The sequence below is a fragment of the Dipodomys merriami genome, unplaced genomic scaffold (genome assembly GCF_024711535.1).
Source record: "Dipodomys merriami isolate MVZ:Mamm:240054 unplaced genomic scaffold, mDipMer1.0.p SCAF_33, whole genome shotgun sequence".
In the NCBI taxonomy this organism is placed as follows: Eukaryota; Metazoa; Chordata; class Mammalia; order Rodentia; family Heteromyidae; genus Dipodomys; species Dipodomys merriami.
Window position 1 is genome coordinate 4,559,124 of NW_027204826.1, and position 14,960 is coordinate 4,574,083.

General features: G+C 49.3%; 1 protein-coding gene across 6 annotated transcripts in view; it reads left to right on the forward strand.

Annotated features, from left to right (window-relative positions):
* Positions 1-12,834, forward strand: part of Parp6 (poly(ADP-ribose) polymerase family member 6) — a 33,434-nt gene extending 20,600 nt beyond the window's left edge. For 3 of the 6 annotated variants that reach the window (XM_070042946.1, XM_070042950.1, XM_070042947.1), the window contains 9 exons: positions 1,142-1,209; positions 3,063-3,111; positions 3,373-3,485; positions 4,070-4,142; positions 4,879-4,948; positions 11,485-11,564; positions 11,874-11,937; positions 12,094-12,178; positions 12,465-12,834. In XM_070042946.1, the coding sequence (XP_069899047.1) occupies positions 1,142-1,209; positions 3,063-3,111; positions 3,373-3,485; positions 4,070-4,142; positions 4,879-4,948; positions 11,485-11,564; positions 11,874-11,937; positions 12,094-12,178; positions 12,465-12,567 (705 nt within the window). In that variant the 3' untranslated portion in view covers positions 12,568-12,834. Of the gene's footprint in view, positions 1-1,141; positions 1,210-3,062; positions 3,112-3,372; positions 3,486-4,069; positions 4,143-4,878; positions 4,949-11,484; positions 11,565-11,873; positions 11,938-12,093; positions 12,179-12,464 lie in introns of those variants that run through there. The other 3 variants (XM_070042949.1, XM_070042951.1, XR_011376529.1) reach the window with 2 other exon arrangements.
* Positions 12,835-14,960: the final 2,126 nt, after the last annotated feature.

The following is a 14,960-nucleotide window of genomic DNA, read 5'->3' on the forward strand; positions in this document are numbered from 1 at the left end:
TTCATTCACAAGTTCTTGCCAAGGGCTTTTCCCTAATGCTTAGGGATTAGAGAGGTGAGGGGAAGACTTGTGCCTGAGGTTGGGAGGGTGAGGTGTGGGGCTTGGAGGTAGGGATCCAGATCAGACCCAGGACCTATATTATCTGTCCTTCCAGGGGTGGGCAGCCACAAGGAGCAGTGACAGTCCTTTGCCTCACTGCTGTCTGTTACCAGATTTCCCATCCCTCATCTGCACTGCACATTTGTAAACATTCATTTGTACTCAGGCAGGTCTCTTCTCAGCAAATCTTATGTGAACACAGCAGGTGCTCTGGGAGAGCTGACTGACTTGTCAGAAGCACACTGCTCTGTGAACATTTAGCATAGGGTTCCCTATCCTAATCTTTCTGGGACACTGATTTCATTTTATTTTATTTATTTTTTATTTTTTGGTTGGTTGTGGGGCTTGAACTCTGGGCCTGGGCGCTATCCCTGAGCTTTGGAGCTCAGGGCTAGCACTCGACCACTTGAGCCATAGCGCCACTTCCGGCTTTTTCTGTGTAAATGGTACTGAGGGATCGAACCCCAGGCTTCATGCAAGCATTACCACTAGGCCACATTCCCAGCCCTGATTTTATTTTTTGATTTACAATCAACTTTTTTAGGGCTATAGGAATTGTATAAAATGATAGAGACCTATTGGGCGCCAGTGGCTCACAACTGTAATCCTAGCTACTCAGGAGGCTTAGATCTGAGGATCATGGTTCAATGCCAGCTCGGGCTGGAAAGTCCATGAGACTCTTTTCTCCAATTAACCACAGAAGTGGCACTGTGGCTCAAGTGGTAGAGTGCTTGTCTTGAGCTGAAGAGCTCATGGACAGGGCCCAGGCCTAGAGTTCAAGCCCCACACTGACCAAAAAAAAACAAAAAGAGAGAGAGAGAGACCCATCTACATGTTTTATAAAGCTGTTTGATTATCTTCATACTTATTTTCTGAGTCTCCAACTTGTGTGGGACTCCTTGCGGGTGGGAACCCCGTGTCCTCTGTCCTCCGGTTGCTCTCAGTGGCCCTCAGTGGCTAACCTGCCCTGGGCCCACTAGTCTATGGAAAGTGCATGGGCTCCGCCTCTCCTAGAGGTGATCTTACAGCCATTGTTTTTCAGGGCTCATACTTGGAAATCAAGAAGCAGATGGACAAGCTGGACCCCCTCGCCCATCCTCTCCTACAGTGGTACGGCTCAGCCTTCCAGGGGTGGGTGGGGAAGGAGGACCGTATGGGATGTAAAGCCTATGCCTCTCAGCAACAAGTTTTAACATCCTTTATAATAGATGATATGGCTGATCCTATGCCTTGCCATGACAGATCTGAGATCCTCCAGAGAGCTCACAAACTGACATTTATCTGACAAATTCTCTTTAAGCATACTATGTTTCCTGAAAGTTGCTTTTTTTTTTTTTTGTACTATACTAGGGCTTGAATTCAGGACCTTGCATTCTCACTCTTTTTCTTCCCTCATGGCTCCTGCTTTATCACTTGAGCTATGTCTCCATCCAACATTTTGCTGGTTAATTGGAGATGGATTTTCTGCACAGACTAGCTTTCTGAGTCATTAGCATTAAAAGGATGAAACACTAGTGCCTGGCTTATTTAATTTTTTTTCCCCCCAGTTGTAGGGCTTGAACTCAGCCTGGCACTTTCCCTGAGCTCTTCAGCTCAAGGCTAGCATTCTAACACTTGAGCCACAGTGCCACTTCTGGTTTTCTGGTGGTTAATTAGAGATAAGAGTCTCACAGACTTTCCTACCTGGGCTGGCTTTGAACTGCGATCCTCAGATCTCAGCCTCCTGAGTAGCTAGGATGACAGGTGTGAGCCACGAGTGCCTGGCTTATTTAATTTTTTATTGAATGAAAATTACCCGCACATGTCATACAACATGATATTTGGAAATATGTGATGCAGCTGAAGTGGCTCATTAGAGTTAATTAGCATGTCATTACCTCATATAGTTATTTCTTGTGGTGAGGCACTTAAAATTTACTCTCAGCAGTTTTCAAAAATGCAGTTACATGGTTGCTAACTACAGTCACTACCAAATAGGTTGCAGTGTCGCTCACATGCAGGAATTTGTAGTTTATTTCAGCCAAGCTTTCTATGCTTCTCTTCCTTGCTGCTTCCTGCTGGCTTATTGCCCTCTTTCTCCTCAGCCTTGGCATCAGTACTGATTGGTGCAATAGCTTTGCCCCTCTTGGCACAAGCAATGACCCGGCATGGACTATGGCGTGGGTTCAGATGAGGCACACATCCACCATGGGAGGCAGGGCTCTCTTGCTCAGCCCTACTGTTTTAGATCTGTTCTCTCCTGCCACTGACTCCTCAGGAAGTTCATTCTAGTTTCTTCTGCTTCATTCTTTAGCTTAGTGATGTTCATGCTATTCCTCCCCATCCTTAAAAACCTAGCTCCCTCTGCACTCAGGCCCAGTGGCTCCTGAGCCCCAGTTCTAGGTCTAAATCCTAGGTTATCACTATCCTCTTCCCCAGGTGACTCCTTGTCTTTGTGTTACATCCTTTTCTCTCTGGATGTAGCAGCTTACTTCATACGTGTTCTTTCTCATTGTTTTTTTTTTTTTTTTTTGGGGGGGGGTGGTGTTGGTCATGGGGCTTGAACTCGAACTGGGCACTGTCCCTGAGCTCTTCAGCTCAAGGTGAGCACTCTACCACTTGAACCACAGCACTACTTCCAGTTTTCTGGTGGTTAATTAGAGATAATAGTCTCATGAACTTTCCTTCCCAGGCTAGCTTTGAACTGTGAGCCTCAGATCTTAGCCTCCTGAGTAGCTAGGATTACAGGTGTGAGCGCCCAACCTTTCTCTCCTTTATCCCGTTATGTAACTCTCATCTGATTAGAAGCTTCTCTTTAAAAATTTTAGGCACCAGCATCTAAACTCAAAAGGAGTGATATTCAGTCATGACCCGGGTGTGTCACAAAATTGACAGCCCAGGAATCTGCTCATTCTCCAGGAGCAGGGGAGGTTATTTAACCACACACTTACTCAAACCTGTCTGCTTTCTCTGTTTCTTCCCAGGATCATCTCCAGCAACAGGTCACACATTGTCAAACTACCTCTCAGCAGGGTAAGTGATTGAGCCAAGTATGAGTGTGTGTGTGTGGGGGGGGGGGGGGGGACAGTTGGAAGGGGAGTGTCCTAAGTCATCTGACCACATTGATGCTGGATCTGCCTAGCTCTCCCCATTAACAGACTTTAGGCCCATGCATACTTGCCTTTTTTTGGAGTTAGTGCAAGCCTGATTAGTTCCTGTTCCCAACCCCCCAACCCTTCCTTCCCTGATCTCCATTTCTGCTCTGTTTTCCTGACCCCACCCCACCCTGGGCAGCAGCTGAAGTTCATGCACACCTCACACCAGTTCCTCCTGCTGAGCAGCCCTCCTGCCAAGGAGGCCCGGTTCCGGACCGCCAAGAAGCTCTACGGCAGCACCTTTGCCTTCCAGTGAGGAGTGGGGAAGTGAGGGGTAGTGGGGGCAGGGGAGGACAACACATGCTCGAGGTGAATGAGTGCATGTGATATGTGCCCATCAAGTACTCAGCACATACTCTATTAACTGCTGTTGAGGCCCGGCATGAGCGTATGACACATTTCTCAAGCTGCCTGGGATGCCATAGAAGAGAAACAACATTTTAATGTAAAAATGTGTGGTTGGGAGAATGGGAAACATACAATTTACGTCTGATTGTGCGAGGAAGGAGAAAAAGGCCTGAAGGTTAACTTGAAGGAGTGTTAGTACTCTTTTCTTAAGATAGACTGTGATGTCTTCTGCTGGCTACATTCAGGCTCAATAGTGAGTCTGTTGAGTTTGAGATGAACTTGCTGAATTTGAAATACAGGAGAATAGGACAAATGAGGGCAAATCCTAGACCATCACCTGAGGACAGGCCTGGAATGAAGATGGAAGGTGCGCACACACACATACATGCACACACGGCCTGTGTCCATGCCCATCTTGACGTCCGTGTGGGTGACAGCAGGAGGGAACTTCGTACTGGAAGAGACATGATTATTCCTCTGCCTTACAGTGGGTCCCACATTGAGAACTGGCATTCAATCCTGCGCAATGGGCTGGTGAACGCATCCTACACCAAGCTGCAGGTGAGGCTGGCCCCTTCTCTGCTCTCCTCCTCCCGCCCTCTCAGTGGGGGAGGCTGCGTTTGGGAGGCCGGTTTTGTCTCAGTTTCCTCCCACCTCTCTTGTTTGGGAGCTTCCCCGGGTGGACATTGGAATTATACTTCTAGAATGAATGTGGCTGCTGTAGACTCAAGCTTAGGGGATAGGAAGGACTCTTGTATGCAGAGAGGCAGAATTACTGATTGTAGCTGCTGGGTTGCATTAACCCACTAGATATAGATAGATAGATAGATAGATAGATAGATAGATAGATAGATAGATAGATAGATAGATAGATAGATTGCTCATTTCAGGTTCACTGCCTTTTCAGGAGTTGGAAACAGAACTGTTCTTTGCCCTGAGAGAGACAAGGAATAGTTGTTACTCTCCCTAGCTGCCTCTTCTGCAATTCCTCTGTTTTGTGACTGCATATATACCAAGGCCTCAGACTAGAATATGGGTGCTGAACAAGTGACTGAGGCTCTTCTTCCTCAGCCCAGTTCAGCTCAGCAGAGCATTAATCTGTAGCATTTCAAAAGCAGTTTAACCTCAGTCTGCTTTTCAGCCAATCAGCTTTTCAAGAGTAGGCACCTAGCTCTCTGTCAATGAGTAGAAGGTAGATAGATGGAGAGACAGAGGACTGGATAAGCCTTGTCGATGCCTAATGTATGGCCATGGGAGGACCCAGGCTCATGTGTCCATCCTGGTGTTTCCCCGCAAGCTGCATGGAGCAGCCTATGGCAAAGGCATCTACCTGAGCCCCATCTCCAGTATTTCCTTTGGATACTCAGGTAAGAAACGTGCTCTGTCCAACCACCCTGACTCTGCTTACACTGCATCCGTTTGTGAACACATGATCTGTGCTGTCCCCTCCCATCGTGAGCACTGGGTCTCTGTCCACCCTCCCGGTTATAGATACGTTGTCACCTTCTACTTCCTCTCATGACAAATGTAGATTCTTTAGGAGGTTCTTGTTTAAAAGTGGTTTTTTACATGGTAGGGATGGCTTAAGGAATAGCTGGGAAGTAGGACAAGGTGTTCTGTGCAGTTGCAGAGTGTGTGTGTGTGTGTGTGTGTCTGTGTCTGTGTCTTGTCTGTCTGTCTGTCTGAATATCTCTTGGGAATACCTCAGGCTCAGGTTCTTACATACACCTGCATTTCTGGAGACGCTTCCTCCGCTACCATTCCACTATTTTCAAAGTCCCATTAAATGCAAGAGGAAACATTTTGTGTCATAAGCAAGAATAAGGCATTGGGAATGTGGCTTAGTGGTAGAGTGCTTGCCTAGCATGCATGAAGCCCGGGTTTTGATTCCTCAGCACCACATACACAGAAAAATCCAGAAGTGGTGCTGTGGCTCAACATGGTAGAATGCTAGCTTTAAGCAAAAGAAGCTCAGGGACAGTGCCCAGGCCCTAAGTTCAAGCCCCAGGACTGGTGGGGAAAAAAAAACAAAAACAAAACCAAGAATAAGATTTTGAGTTGACTGGGGAGGGTACTCAGTAAAGGGATATAGGGATATGGTGTGGACTTCTTCAGCCTTCACGTCCATGCTCCTCTGTCTGCTTTTGTTCTTTGTCACCACAGTCTTGGTATAAGGGATTACCATCGTGTACTTCCATGTCTACTTGATGAAAGTAATTAATTGTTCTGGATCCTTAGTGAGCTGTGCATGGTAGTACATGCTTGCAATCCCAGATCTTTAAGAGTCTCAGGCAGGAGGATCACGAAATAAGGCCAGCTGGGTGCCAGTGGCTCACACCTGTCTGTAATCCTAGCTGATATCTAAGGATTGTGGTTCAAAGTCCCTGTGAAACCCTTAGCTCCAATAAACTACTGAGAAAAAGCTGGAAGTGGTGCTGTGGCTCAAGTGGTAGAGTGCTAGCTTGAGCAAAAGAAGCTTAGGGACAGCGCCCAGGCCCTGAGTTCAAGCCCCAGGACGAACATAAACAAAAAACAAAAACAACAGCTCAGGCAAAAAAATCTATGAAACCCCATCTCTAAAATATCTAGCAATAAGTCAGAGGCATGGCTCAAGAGATAGAGTGCCAGCTGAGCAAGCACTGTCCTTGAGTTTCTTTTGCTCAAGGCTAGCACTCTACCACTTGAGCCATAGCATCACTTCCGTTTTTTTCTGTGTATGTGGTACTAAGGAATTGAACCCAGGGCTTCATGCATGCTAGGCAAACACTCTACCACTAAGCCTCCTTCTCAGCCCTTCCAGGCCCTGAGTTCAAAACCCCAGCACCTGAGGGGGGGTGGAAAGGACTAGAGATGTAGCTCAGTGGATGAGGCTCTGGGGTTAACCCTCAGCTTCATTAAAACAAACAAAACACACTTTAAGAAAGATGATTTGCTTTTAGTTGGGCATGGTGTGCACTTATAATCCGAGCACTTGAGAGTCTGAGGCCAGTGCCTCACACTTGTCATCCTAGCTACTCAGGAGGCTGAGATCTGAGGATCACAGTTCAAAGCCATCTGGCAGGAAAGTCTGTGAGACTCTTCATCTGCAGTGAACCATCAGAAACCAGAAGTGGTGCTGTGGCTCAAAGTGGTAGAGTGCTAGCCTTGAGCAGCGCCCAGGCCCCAAGTTCAACCCTATGACTGACAGAGAGCAAGAGGGAGGGAGGGAGAAAGGAAGGGGAGGGAGGGAAAGAAAGAAAGGAGTCCCGCCTGCCTGGGTGCCTGAGAATGTACCTAAGATAACTAGTCTACAGGATCTCCTTTGTTGCCCGAGGGGCTATCACTTCTTACATCATTTTGGAGAGCAGTTTGAAATCATTGCCTTCCTGCAGCTGAAGAGTTGATTGCTGAGGCTTGAGGTGCAGTGCCAACCCGGGCAGGAAAGTCCATGAGACTCTTATCTCCAATTAACCACCAGAAAACCAGAAGTGTCACTGTGGTTCAAGTGGTAGAGTGCTCGCCTTGAGCTGAAGAGCTGAGGGACAGCGCCCATACCCAGAGTTCAAGCCCCATGATCGACCAATAGAAAAGTAATATGTTATTAAATCAACATGATTGACTCACAGGAAGTTGGCCAATCCATCTTTATTGAATGTGTGAATGAATCAGTCATACTCTGTGCTTCCGGTCAAGGTGGAGGGGGCTGAGGTACTTCCCTGGGCTTATCTGTCATGTTCCTCATCCTTGTCCCAGCATTTCTTTTTTTTTTTTTTTTTTTTTTTTTTGTGGGTCGTGAGACTTGAACTCTGGGCCTGGGCGCTGTCCCTCAGCTCTTCAGCTCAAGGCAAGTGCTCTCCCACTTGAGCTACAGCGCCACTTCCGGTTTTCTGGTGGTTTATTGGAGATAGGAGTCTCATGGTCTTTCCTGCCCAGGCTGGCTTTGAACTGTGATCCTCAGATCTCAGCCTCCTGAGTAGCTAGGATGACAGGCGTGAGCCACCAGCGCCCGGCTTTGTCCCAGCATTTCTATGATTCAGCTCTGTTTCCCAGTGTGGGGATTCCTGTGGCTTTTAATAGCCACATGTTCATCCATTCTGTGTTCCTCCACCATTCCCTCTCTCTCCTCCCCTCTTCTCCCAGCAGTCTTGTTGACCATTAAATGCCTGGATACCTTTAGTATCTTGTCTTCTCTCAATACTTCACTGATGACATAAACACCTCAAATGAACCCTCTTCCCTTTTCAAACAAGCATAACCCAGATGAGAAATTCCATAGGACTTTTATTATCCACATTAGATCATGTAGCCCAGTTCCTCATTACTTTACAGATAAGAAGCTGATTGACAGCAGGCTGCATGGCCTCTTCAAGGTCCAGCTCTGAGGAGCAGAGCCATAACTGGAACCCATGTCTCCTAACATCTAGGCTGGCGTTCTCACCATGGGCCGGCAGAGGAGGCCTTGAATGAACCACAGTCTGAGGTTCCCTGGGTTAGATTGAAATCTGCATATCTTTGGAAGGAATGTGTGTAAATGTCCCACTTCTGTAGTTACGCTGGCATCTGGCCATCTGTCAGTATGTTTTCTTCCATTCTGCCCCAATCCTCTGTGTCTTCTTCCTTGGAGGTGGAGACTAGTACAAATAGCAAACATCCATTTGCCCAATGGATGCTCTGATGACTTGGCCAAAATGTGCCAGTTGAAATGAGGGAGAATGAGAAAGGAGTTGGTGGATTCCATCTGTTTAGCCCTGTTTAGGGACTTGTCAGTAGATACAAAGCGTGTAGAGATTATTCTAGCTGCCATGTTCTCAGGGTGTGGTCCCAGGAAAGGGACAGAGTGACATTGGGTCAGTACAGATTAGACAGTGAAACAAGATTGCCCTAGGACAAGACTCTGTTCTGTCTTAAGTATTTCCCTACGTCCCACCCCCAGAGTCAGATTATTTTTTCTTATCCCCCATCTGCTCCCTGGAGTAGAACCCGATGGAAGTTTCTCTCAGAATCCTGAGATATCCAGTCTGAGAAGGTTGTAATGTTTGGTGCAGACTGCCAAGTGTCTGCCCTATTGGATGAAGGAGTTGGCCTTGAAGCTGAGACTCCCCCTTGTCCTCCCTTTAGTTCAGGCTGTGTGTCTGTCCTGGAGCCTCAGTGTGGGAGCATGGGGAGGTACAGGTGGTAAGTGCAGAATGTACTTCCAATGGATTCACCCACGACTACACCAAGGCTGTCCGGATTGCCGGGATGGAAGCAGTATGGAGCTAGTAGCAACAGAAAATTGTAGCCAGGCACTAGTGGCTCAGCTACAGTTACTTCTGAGATCCATAGGATTGTGGTTGGAAGTCAGCCAGGGTAGGAAAATCCTCAGTTCGTGTGTGTGTGTGTGTGTGTGTGTGTGTGTGTGTGTGTGTGTGTGTGTGTGTGTGTGTGTGTGTGTGTGTGTGTGTGTGTGTGTGTGTGTGTGTGTGTGTGTGTGTGTGTGTGTGTGTGTGTGTGTGTGTGTGTGTGTCATCATCCCGAGACCTTAGAGACAGCTGCGGAAATGTGTGTGTGTGTGTGTGTGTGTGTGTGTGTGTGTGTGTGTGTGTGTGTGTGTGTGTGTGTGTGTGTGTGTGTGTGTGTGTGTGTGTCATCATCCCGAGACCTTAGAGACAGCTGCGGAAATCACCGCCCGCCCTGACCCTGGTGTGTGTGTGTGTGTGTGTGTGTGTGTGTCATCATCCCGAGACCTTAGAGACAGCTGCGGAAATCACCGCCCGCCCTGACCCTGGTTCGCGCGTGTGTGTGTGTGTGTGTGTGTGTGTGTGTGTGTGTGTGTGTGTGTGTGTGTGTGTTGTGGTTGGAAGTCAGCCAGGGTAGGAAAATCCTCAGTTCGTGTGTGTGTGTGTGTGTGTGTGTGTGTGTTGTGGTTGGAAGTCAGCCAGGGTAGGAAAATCCTCAGTTCGTGTGTGTGTGTGTGTGTGTGTGTGTGTGTGTGTGTGTGTGTTGTGGTTGGAAGTCAGCCAGGGTAGGAAAATCCTCAGTTCGTGTGTGTGTGTGTGTGTGTGTGTGTGTGTGTGTGTGTGTGTGTGTTGCCAGTCCTGGGGCTTGAACTCAGGTCCTGGACACTTTCTATGAGCTCAAGGATATCACTGTACCACTTGAGCCACACACAGTTCCATGTCCAGAATTTTGGTGGTTAATGGAAGATGTGTGTCTCATGGACTTTGCTGTCTGGACTGGCTTTGAACTTGCTCCTCAGGCCTTAGCCTCCTGAGTTGCTAGTGGGCCTCGTACCCAGCTTTGGTTCTCCATTTAACCAGCAAAAACAGTAGGCTGGAAGCTTGGCTCAAATAGAGGGCCAGCATAAGCAATGTGTGAGGCTTTGAGTTTAAGCCCCAGTACCTGCATGAGAAAATCAAGTATAATAAGAGAATGATGAGGTTGGAATCCTGCTTGTGTACTATGATAGCCTCATTTCCTTTTCCATTCACCTCCCTCTGGGTCAAGCCATACACCCACAAACCAAGGGGGAGGGGGAGGCTGATGAGATGGGACTAAAGCTCAGTACAGGGACTAAAGTCCTGCCCTCAGGCCAGGACGACACCCACGTGCAGCTGCAGCTTCATATCTGACTAAGGAAGATGCTGGTTGAGTTATTTTTTTGTTTTTTGTTTTTTTTTTTTGCCAGTTGTGGGGCCTGAACTCGGCCTGGGTGCTGCCCCTCAGCTCTTCAGCTCAAGGCTAGCCCTCTACCATTTGAGCCACAGCGCCACTTCCAGCTTTTTTTTTTTTCTGATTATGTGGTGCTGAGGAATCAAACCCAGGGCCTCATGCATGCAAGGCAAGCGCTCTACCACTGAGCCAACTTCCCAGCCCACTGGTTGAGTCTTAAGTGTTCAGGCTTTTCTGTGTGAGGACTTAGCAGTTAGACCAGGCAGACACCAAAGGGGCTGGCGGCTTTTTCTCTAGCCTTTGTGGATAAGGATGAAGATGTTCTAAGGGACGGAGGGTGGTGTCTTCAGGTAGTCACCATTGTGGAAGTAGTCTGCTTCTCCTTTCTTCTTGAAGGATTGCTCAGGTTTTCTTATCTGACTTGTCTTCCTGGCCCTGCTTGCTCTGTCCACTCACGTCTCAGCCTGTCATTTGGTCCTGAGGTGTAGATGTCCACTCACTGGCCACTCTTCCTGGCTCATGGCACCTGTCACTCCAAGTGTCCAAGCCTCGGTTGTCTCCATAGCCTGCAGTATCTGCCCCCACAGCACCTCTTGCTACTCCTCCATACTCCATACTGTGGCCCCTTATGTATCTCTCTTTCAAGTGTGTTGTATCCCACTACTTCTCCAAACACTTCCTTTCCCCCACTAGCTCCTTGCTGTCTAAATCACTGCAGCAGAACATGGTCTTGGAGCCCTAGGCTAGCCTCATCCCCTTTTCTCTGTGCTCTCCCATCACCACCTGGCCTAGCATCCCTTCTCTGCCTCTGTGCCCTCCCGTCACCCCTCTTACCATATTGTATGGCCATTGCTTGTTCCTTGCCTGTAATCTCTGCCAGACTAAATCCCGTGTGGGCATGTAAATGCTATTTGTTCATTCACCGCTGTATCGCCAAGCACCCCGAGCTCAGTGTCTGGCGCACTGTGGGCACGTCAGCAACTACTTGGTAAAGAAATGGGTGAATAAAGCTGGGCATCGGTGGCTCACACCTATAATCCTAACTATTCAGGAGGCTCAGATCTGAGGATCGTAGTTCAAACCCAGCCTGGGCCGGAAAGCCTGTGACACTCTTTTATCTCCAGTGAACCACCAAAAAGCCAGAAATGGCACACTGTGGCTCAAGTGGTAGAGTACTAGCACCCAGACCCTGAGTTCAAGCCCCAGGACCAACACAGGTGGGTGGGGGGGAAGAGAAATGGGTGAATGAATGGACTTTGTTATTCCGTGACAGGAATGGGAAAAGGACAGCACAGGATGCCCTCCAAGGACGAGCTGGTGCAGAGGTACAACAGGATGAATACCATCCCCCAGGTACAACTCCACAGCCCTGCCTGCAAAGATAGGCGGGAACATGGTGGGGCTGAGGCAACCGTGGGTGATTTAAGGAATCAGCTAGGTCCCAAGTGAACATACTTCTCGAGTCATGTGTGGTTACTCCTGAGAATAAAGGCCCAGACTAAACTGAGATGGAAATGGAGCACTTGCGGCTCTGGGCCCCCCAGTCTTATACATGTGAGCAAACCTTTGGAGGGCACCTGAGACCATCACCCACTAACCAGCTCTTCAGGGAAAGCTCTAATGTTCTGTCTGGTTCTGCCCTCCTTTACTTCCCTCTTGCAGACCCGATCCATTCAGTCAAGGTTCCTGCAGAGTCGGAATCTAAACTGTATAGCACTTTGTGAAGGTAGGTCAGTTGCTCAGAGTTCCCGTTTTAGGGGATCCTTAACATAGACTTCTGATGCATCTCTGGATGCACCCAGAGGTGCTTTGAAGCCTCCTTACTTCCCTTCCTGAGCTGAATTGTGTGTCTTGTTATCTGTGCCTCCCCTCCCATCTCCAGTGATCACATCTAAGGACCTCCAGAAGCATGGCAACATCTGGGTATGCCCTGTGTCCGACCATGTCTGCACACGGTTCTTCTTTGTGTAAGCCCATGTGGGACCCTGGGGGCTACTGGAGGGATGGTGGGTGTATGACTCTGGCACAGGCTGGCTCTGTGGTCTGAGACTTGGCCCCTGCCGTCTGAGTGGCACTGGAGCTGGAGATGAGAACAGATGGCTGGGGTCTGTGTAGAAGAAGTCAAATACATGGAATCCTTCCACTTGGGAAAGGCTCAACTTTGGGGGTGGGATGGTTATACTTTGTTGACAGTTTCCTATTACTCTGGTAATGTTTACCTGCATCTGCTCACGTTCACCTTGTCTTTGGCAGATATGAGGATGGTCAGGTGGGCGATGCCAACATTAACACTCAGGACCCCAAGATACAGAAGGAGATCATGCGTGTGATCGGAACTCAGGTTTACACAAACTGAGGGCCCCGCCCTCCGCCACCCTGTTCCCCAGGACCCTTCTGCCCTCATAACAGGGCTCAGGAGCAAGAGGAGAGAGTGCCCTGAGGAGCGGAGGGGCCGCTACCACGGGGCAGGAAGTCTGGAAGAGGCGGCCTTCCTGGTGGAGCCTGACCCAGGATCCACACCACGCGTGGAATGCCCAGACTGACTCCAATCCCTGACTTGCCCACTTGACTTCACCCTGTTTGTAAATAAAACAATAAAATGGAAGGTGCTGTGGCCTGGATACGATCACTGTGGTTTGCGCAGCTCCCCCAGGCTCTCAGGTGTGTGTGAGTGGTGGGGAGTGGTATATCCTGAAATTGTTCTTCGTGGAGTATTGTATGCTACAATTTGTTTTTTTCTTTTACTGCCAGTTAGGTTTGAAGTCAGAACCTCATGCTTGTTTGGCTTGCTTGCTTGGCTTGCCTGTTTGGCTGGCTCATTACCACTTGAGCCACGCCTCCTGTTTGGCATTTTGCTGGTTAATTAGAATTAGAGTTTCACAAACTTTCCTGCCTAGCCTGGCTTCAAACTATGATCCTCAGATCTCAGCCTCTTTTTTTTTTTTTTTTTTTTTGGTCAGTCGTGGGGCCTGAGCTCTGGGCCTGGGCGCTGTCCCTCAGCTCTTCAGCTCAAGAGTAGTGCTCTACCACTTGAGCCACAGCACCACTTCCAGCTTTTTCTGCTAATGTGGTGCTGAGGAATCGAACCCAGGGTCTCATGCATGCAAGGCCAGCACTCTTACCACTGAGCCACCTTCCCAGCCCTAGATCTCAGCCTCTTGAGTAGTTAGGATTACTGTTGAGGTATGATAACACTTTTGGCCTGGGTTTGAGCCTAGGTACTGGTACATGCCCCGCTTCCCCTCACAGAATCTCTCAGACTCTTCTGCCACACTGGCCTGAACCATGATGTTCCTGATAATTGTAGCTGATAAAGTTTAAAGGTGAGGTAAAACAAATCAATCTGAACTTCATGAACACAAGAATGCCTTCCTTGTTGGGCAGCTTGCTGGGCAGGATCTTGAGTTTCCTCCTACAGCTTGGAGGGGAAATTGAGGCAGGGCTGACCCTCCCTTCCCCCCACCCCAGCCTGGCCTAGCTATTTGAGAGGGGAGGGGAGCTGGCATCTGTGTAGGCCTGGTGGGAGCCGCAGGCCTCACCCTTCACAGGGGTCCAGGCTTTTGGCACATGAAGGTGGGCAGTGGCCTGCCCTTCACCTGGTTCTGGATTCAGGCCACTGGCTTCATTTAGATCTGGACATACTAGTTTAGAGGTAGAGTCAGGAAAGGAATTCAGTTAGCTCCAGCTGCAGTCGCTGGCTGTGATTTCTGGACTGAGGAGTCAAGATCTCTGGGCTGAACCCCCCATCCCTGCTCTTCTGGTACTTTTCCGTGCAAGCTGGGTGTGGCTGTGACTCAGGTTGTGGGGAGGATGTGGCCATCTTGGGGAGGAGCCTCAGCCGGGGGTTCTGGTTGGAGGGGGGCAGGAGGCGGCTGCTGAGTCATTACTGGCTTGTGTACGTGCCAGCTTCTGAGATGATTTGGATGGACATCTGGGGATGTCTTGGCTTCTGGGACTGAGGGAGGTGGAGGGTCTTCATGGCTCCCTGGAGCCTTCTGGGGGCTCTGGGGGCAGTGGGAGTAGGTGGGTTCCAGTTTCTTTGAAGAGGCAGCCAGCCCCAGAGCACAGCACTGCCCACCACCCACCGGTGGCCAGAGATGCCGGTGGAAGCCAAGGCATTGCCAAGTCCCCTTGTCTAGGGTGTCCTTGGAGTAAGTGGGTCAGGGAGCTGGCAGCCAGTGTTCTGGACAGACATGTGGGTGGGTGGGTGGGAAGTCTAAGGCACTGAAGCCCAGTGGGGAGAAGAGCACAGGATCTGGTCCTCTGAATCTTAAAGAGACCCCATCTCATCTCATCCCACCACCCTGTGAGTCACAAATCTCAGTCTCTGCCCTGTCCTTGGAATGGGTACTCTGGAGGTTAAGGTCTTTGCACTCCCATGTGCACACCAGGAGCCTGGGCTAGGGGAAAGGACAGCGCGGTGCCTCCCTGGAAGAAAGATTGTGGCAGGTCACATGGGGTGACAAGGTCACCTTGGCAGGGACAGTTCTTCCTGGATATCTGCTTCCTGCTTCCATGTGCAGCAAAGGCATTATACCAGAGCCTGGGAAAACCTGCGTGCACACGGACCATCAGAAAACTCAGCCTTTTATTTCCTGCATGGTTCACACACCCCCAGCCCCCGGGGCACCACACATCCATTCCAGGCTCTGCCTCACCTACCTTCCTGTGTGGCTCAATTGTCTTCTCTATGAACTCTCCCTTGTCTTCATCCTCAACCGCAGAAGGCTGGCTTTTCCTTCCCCGCAG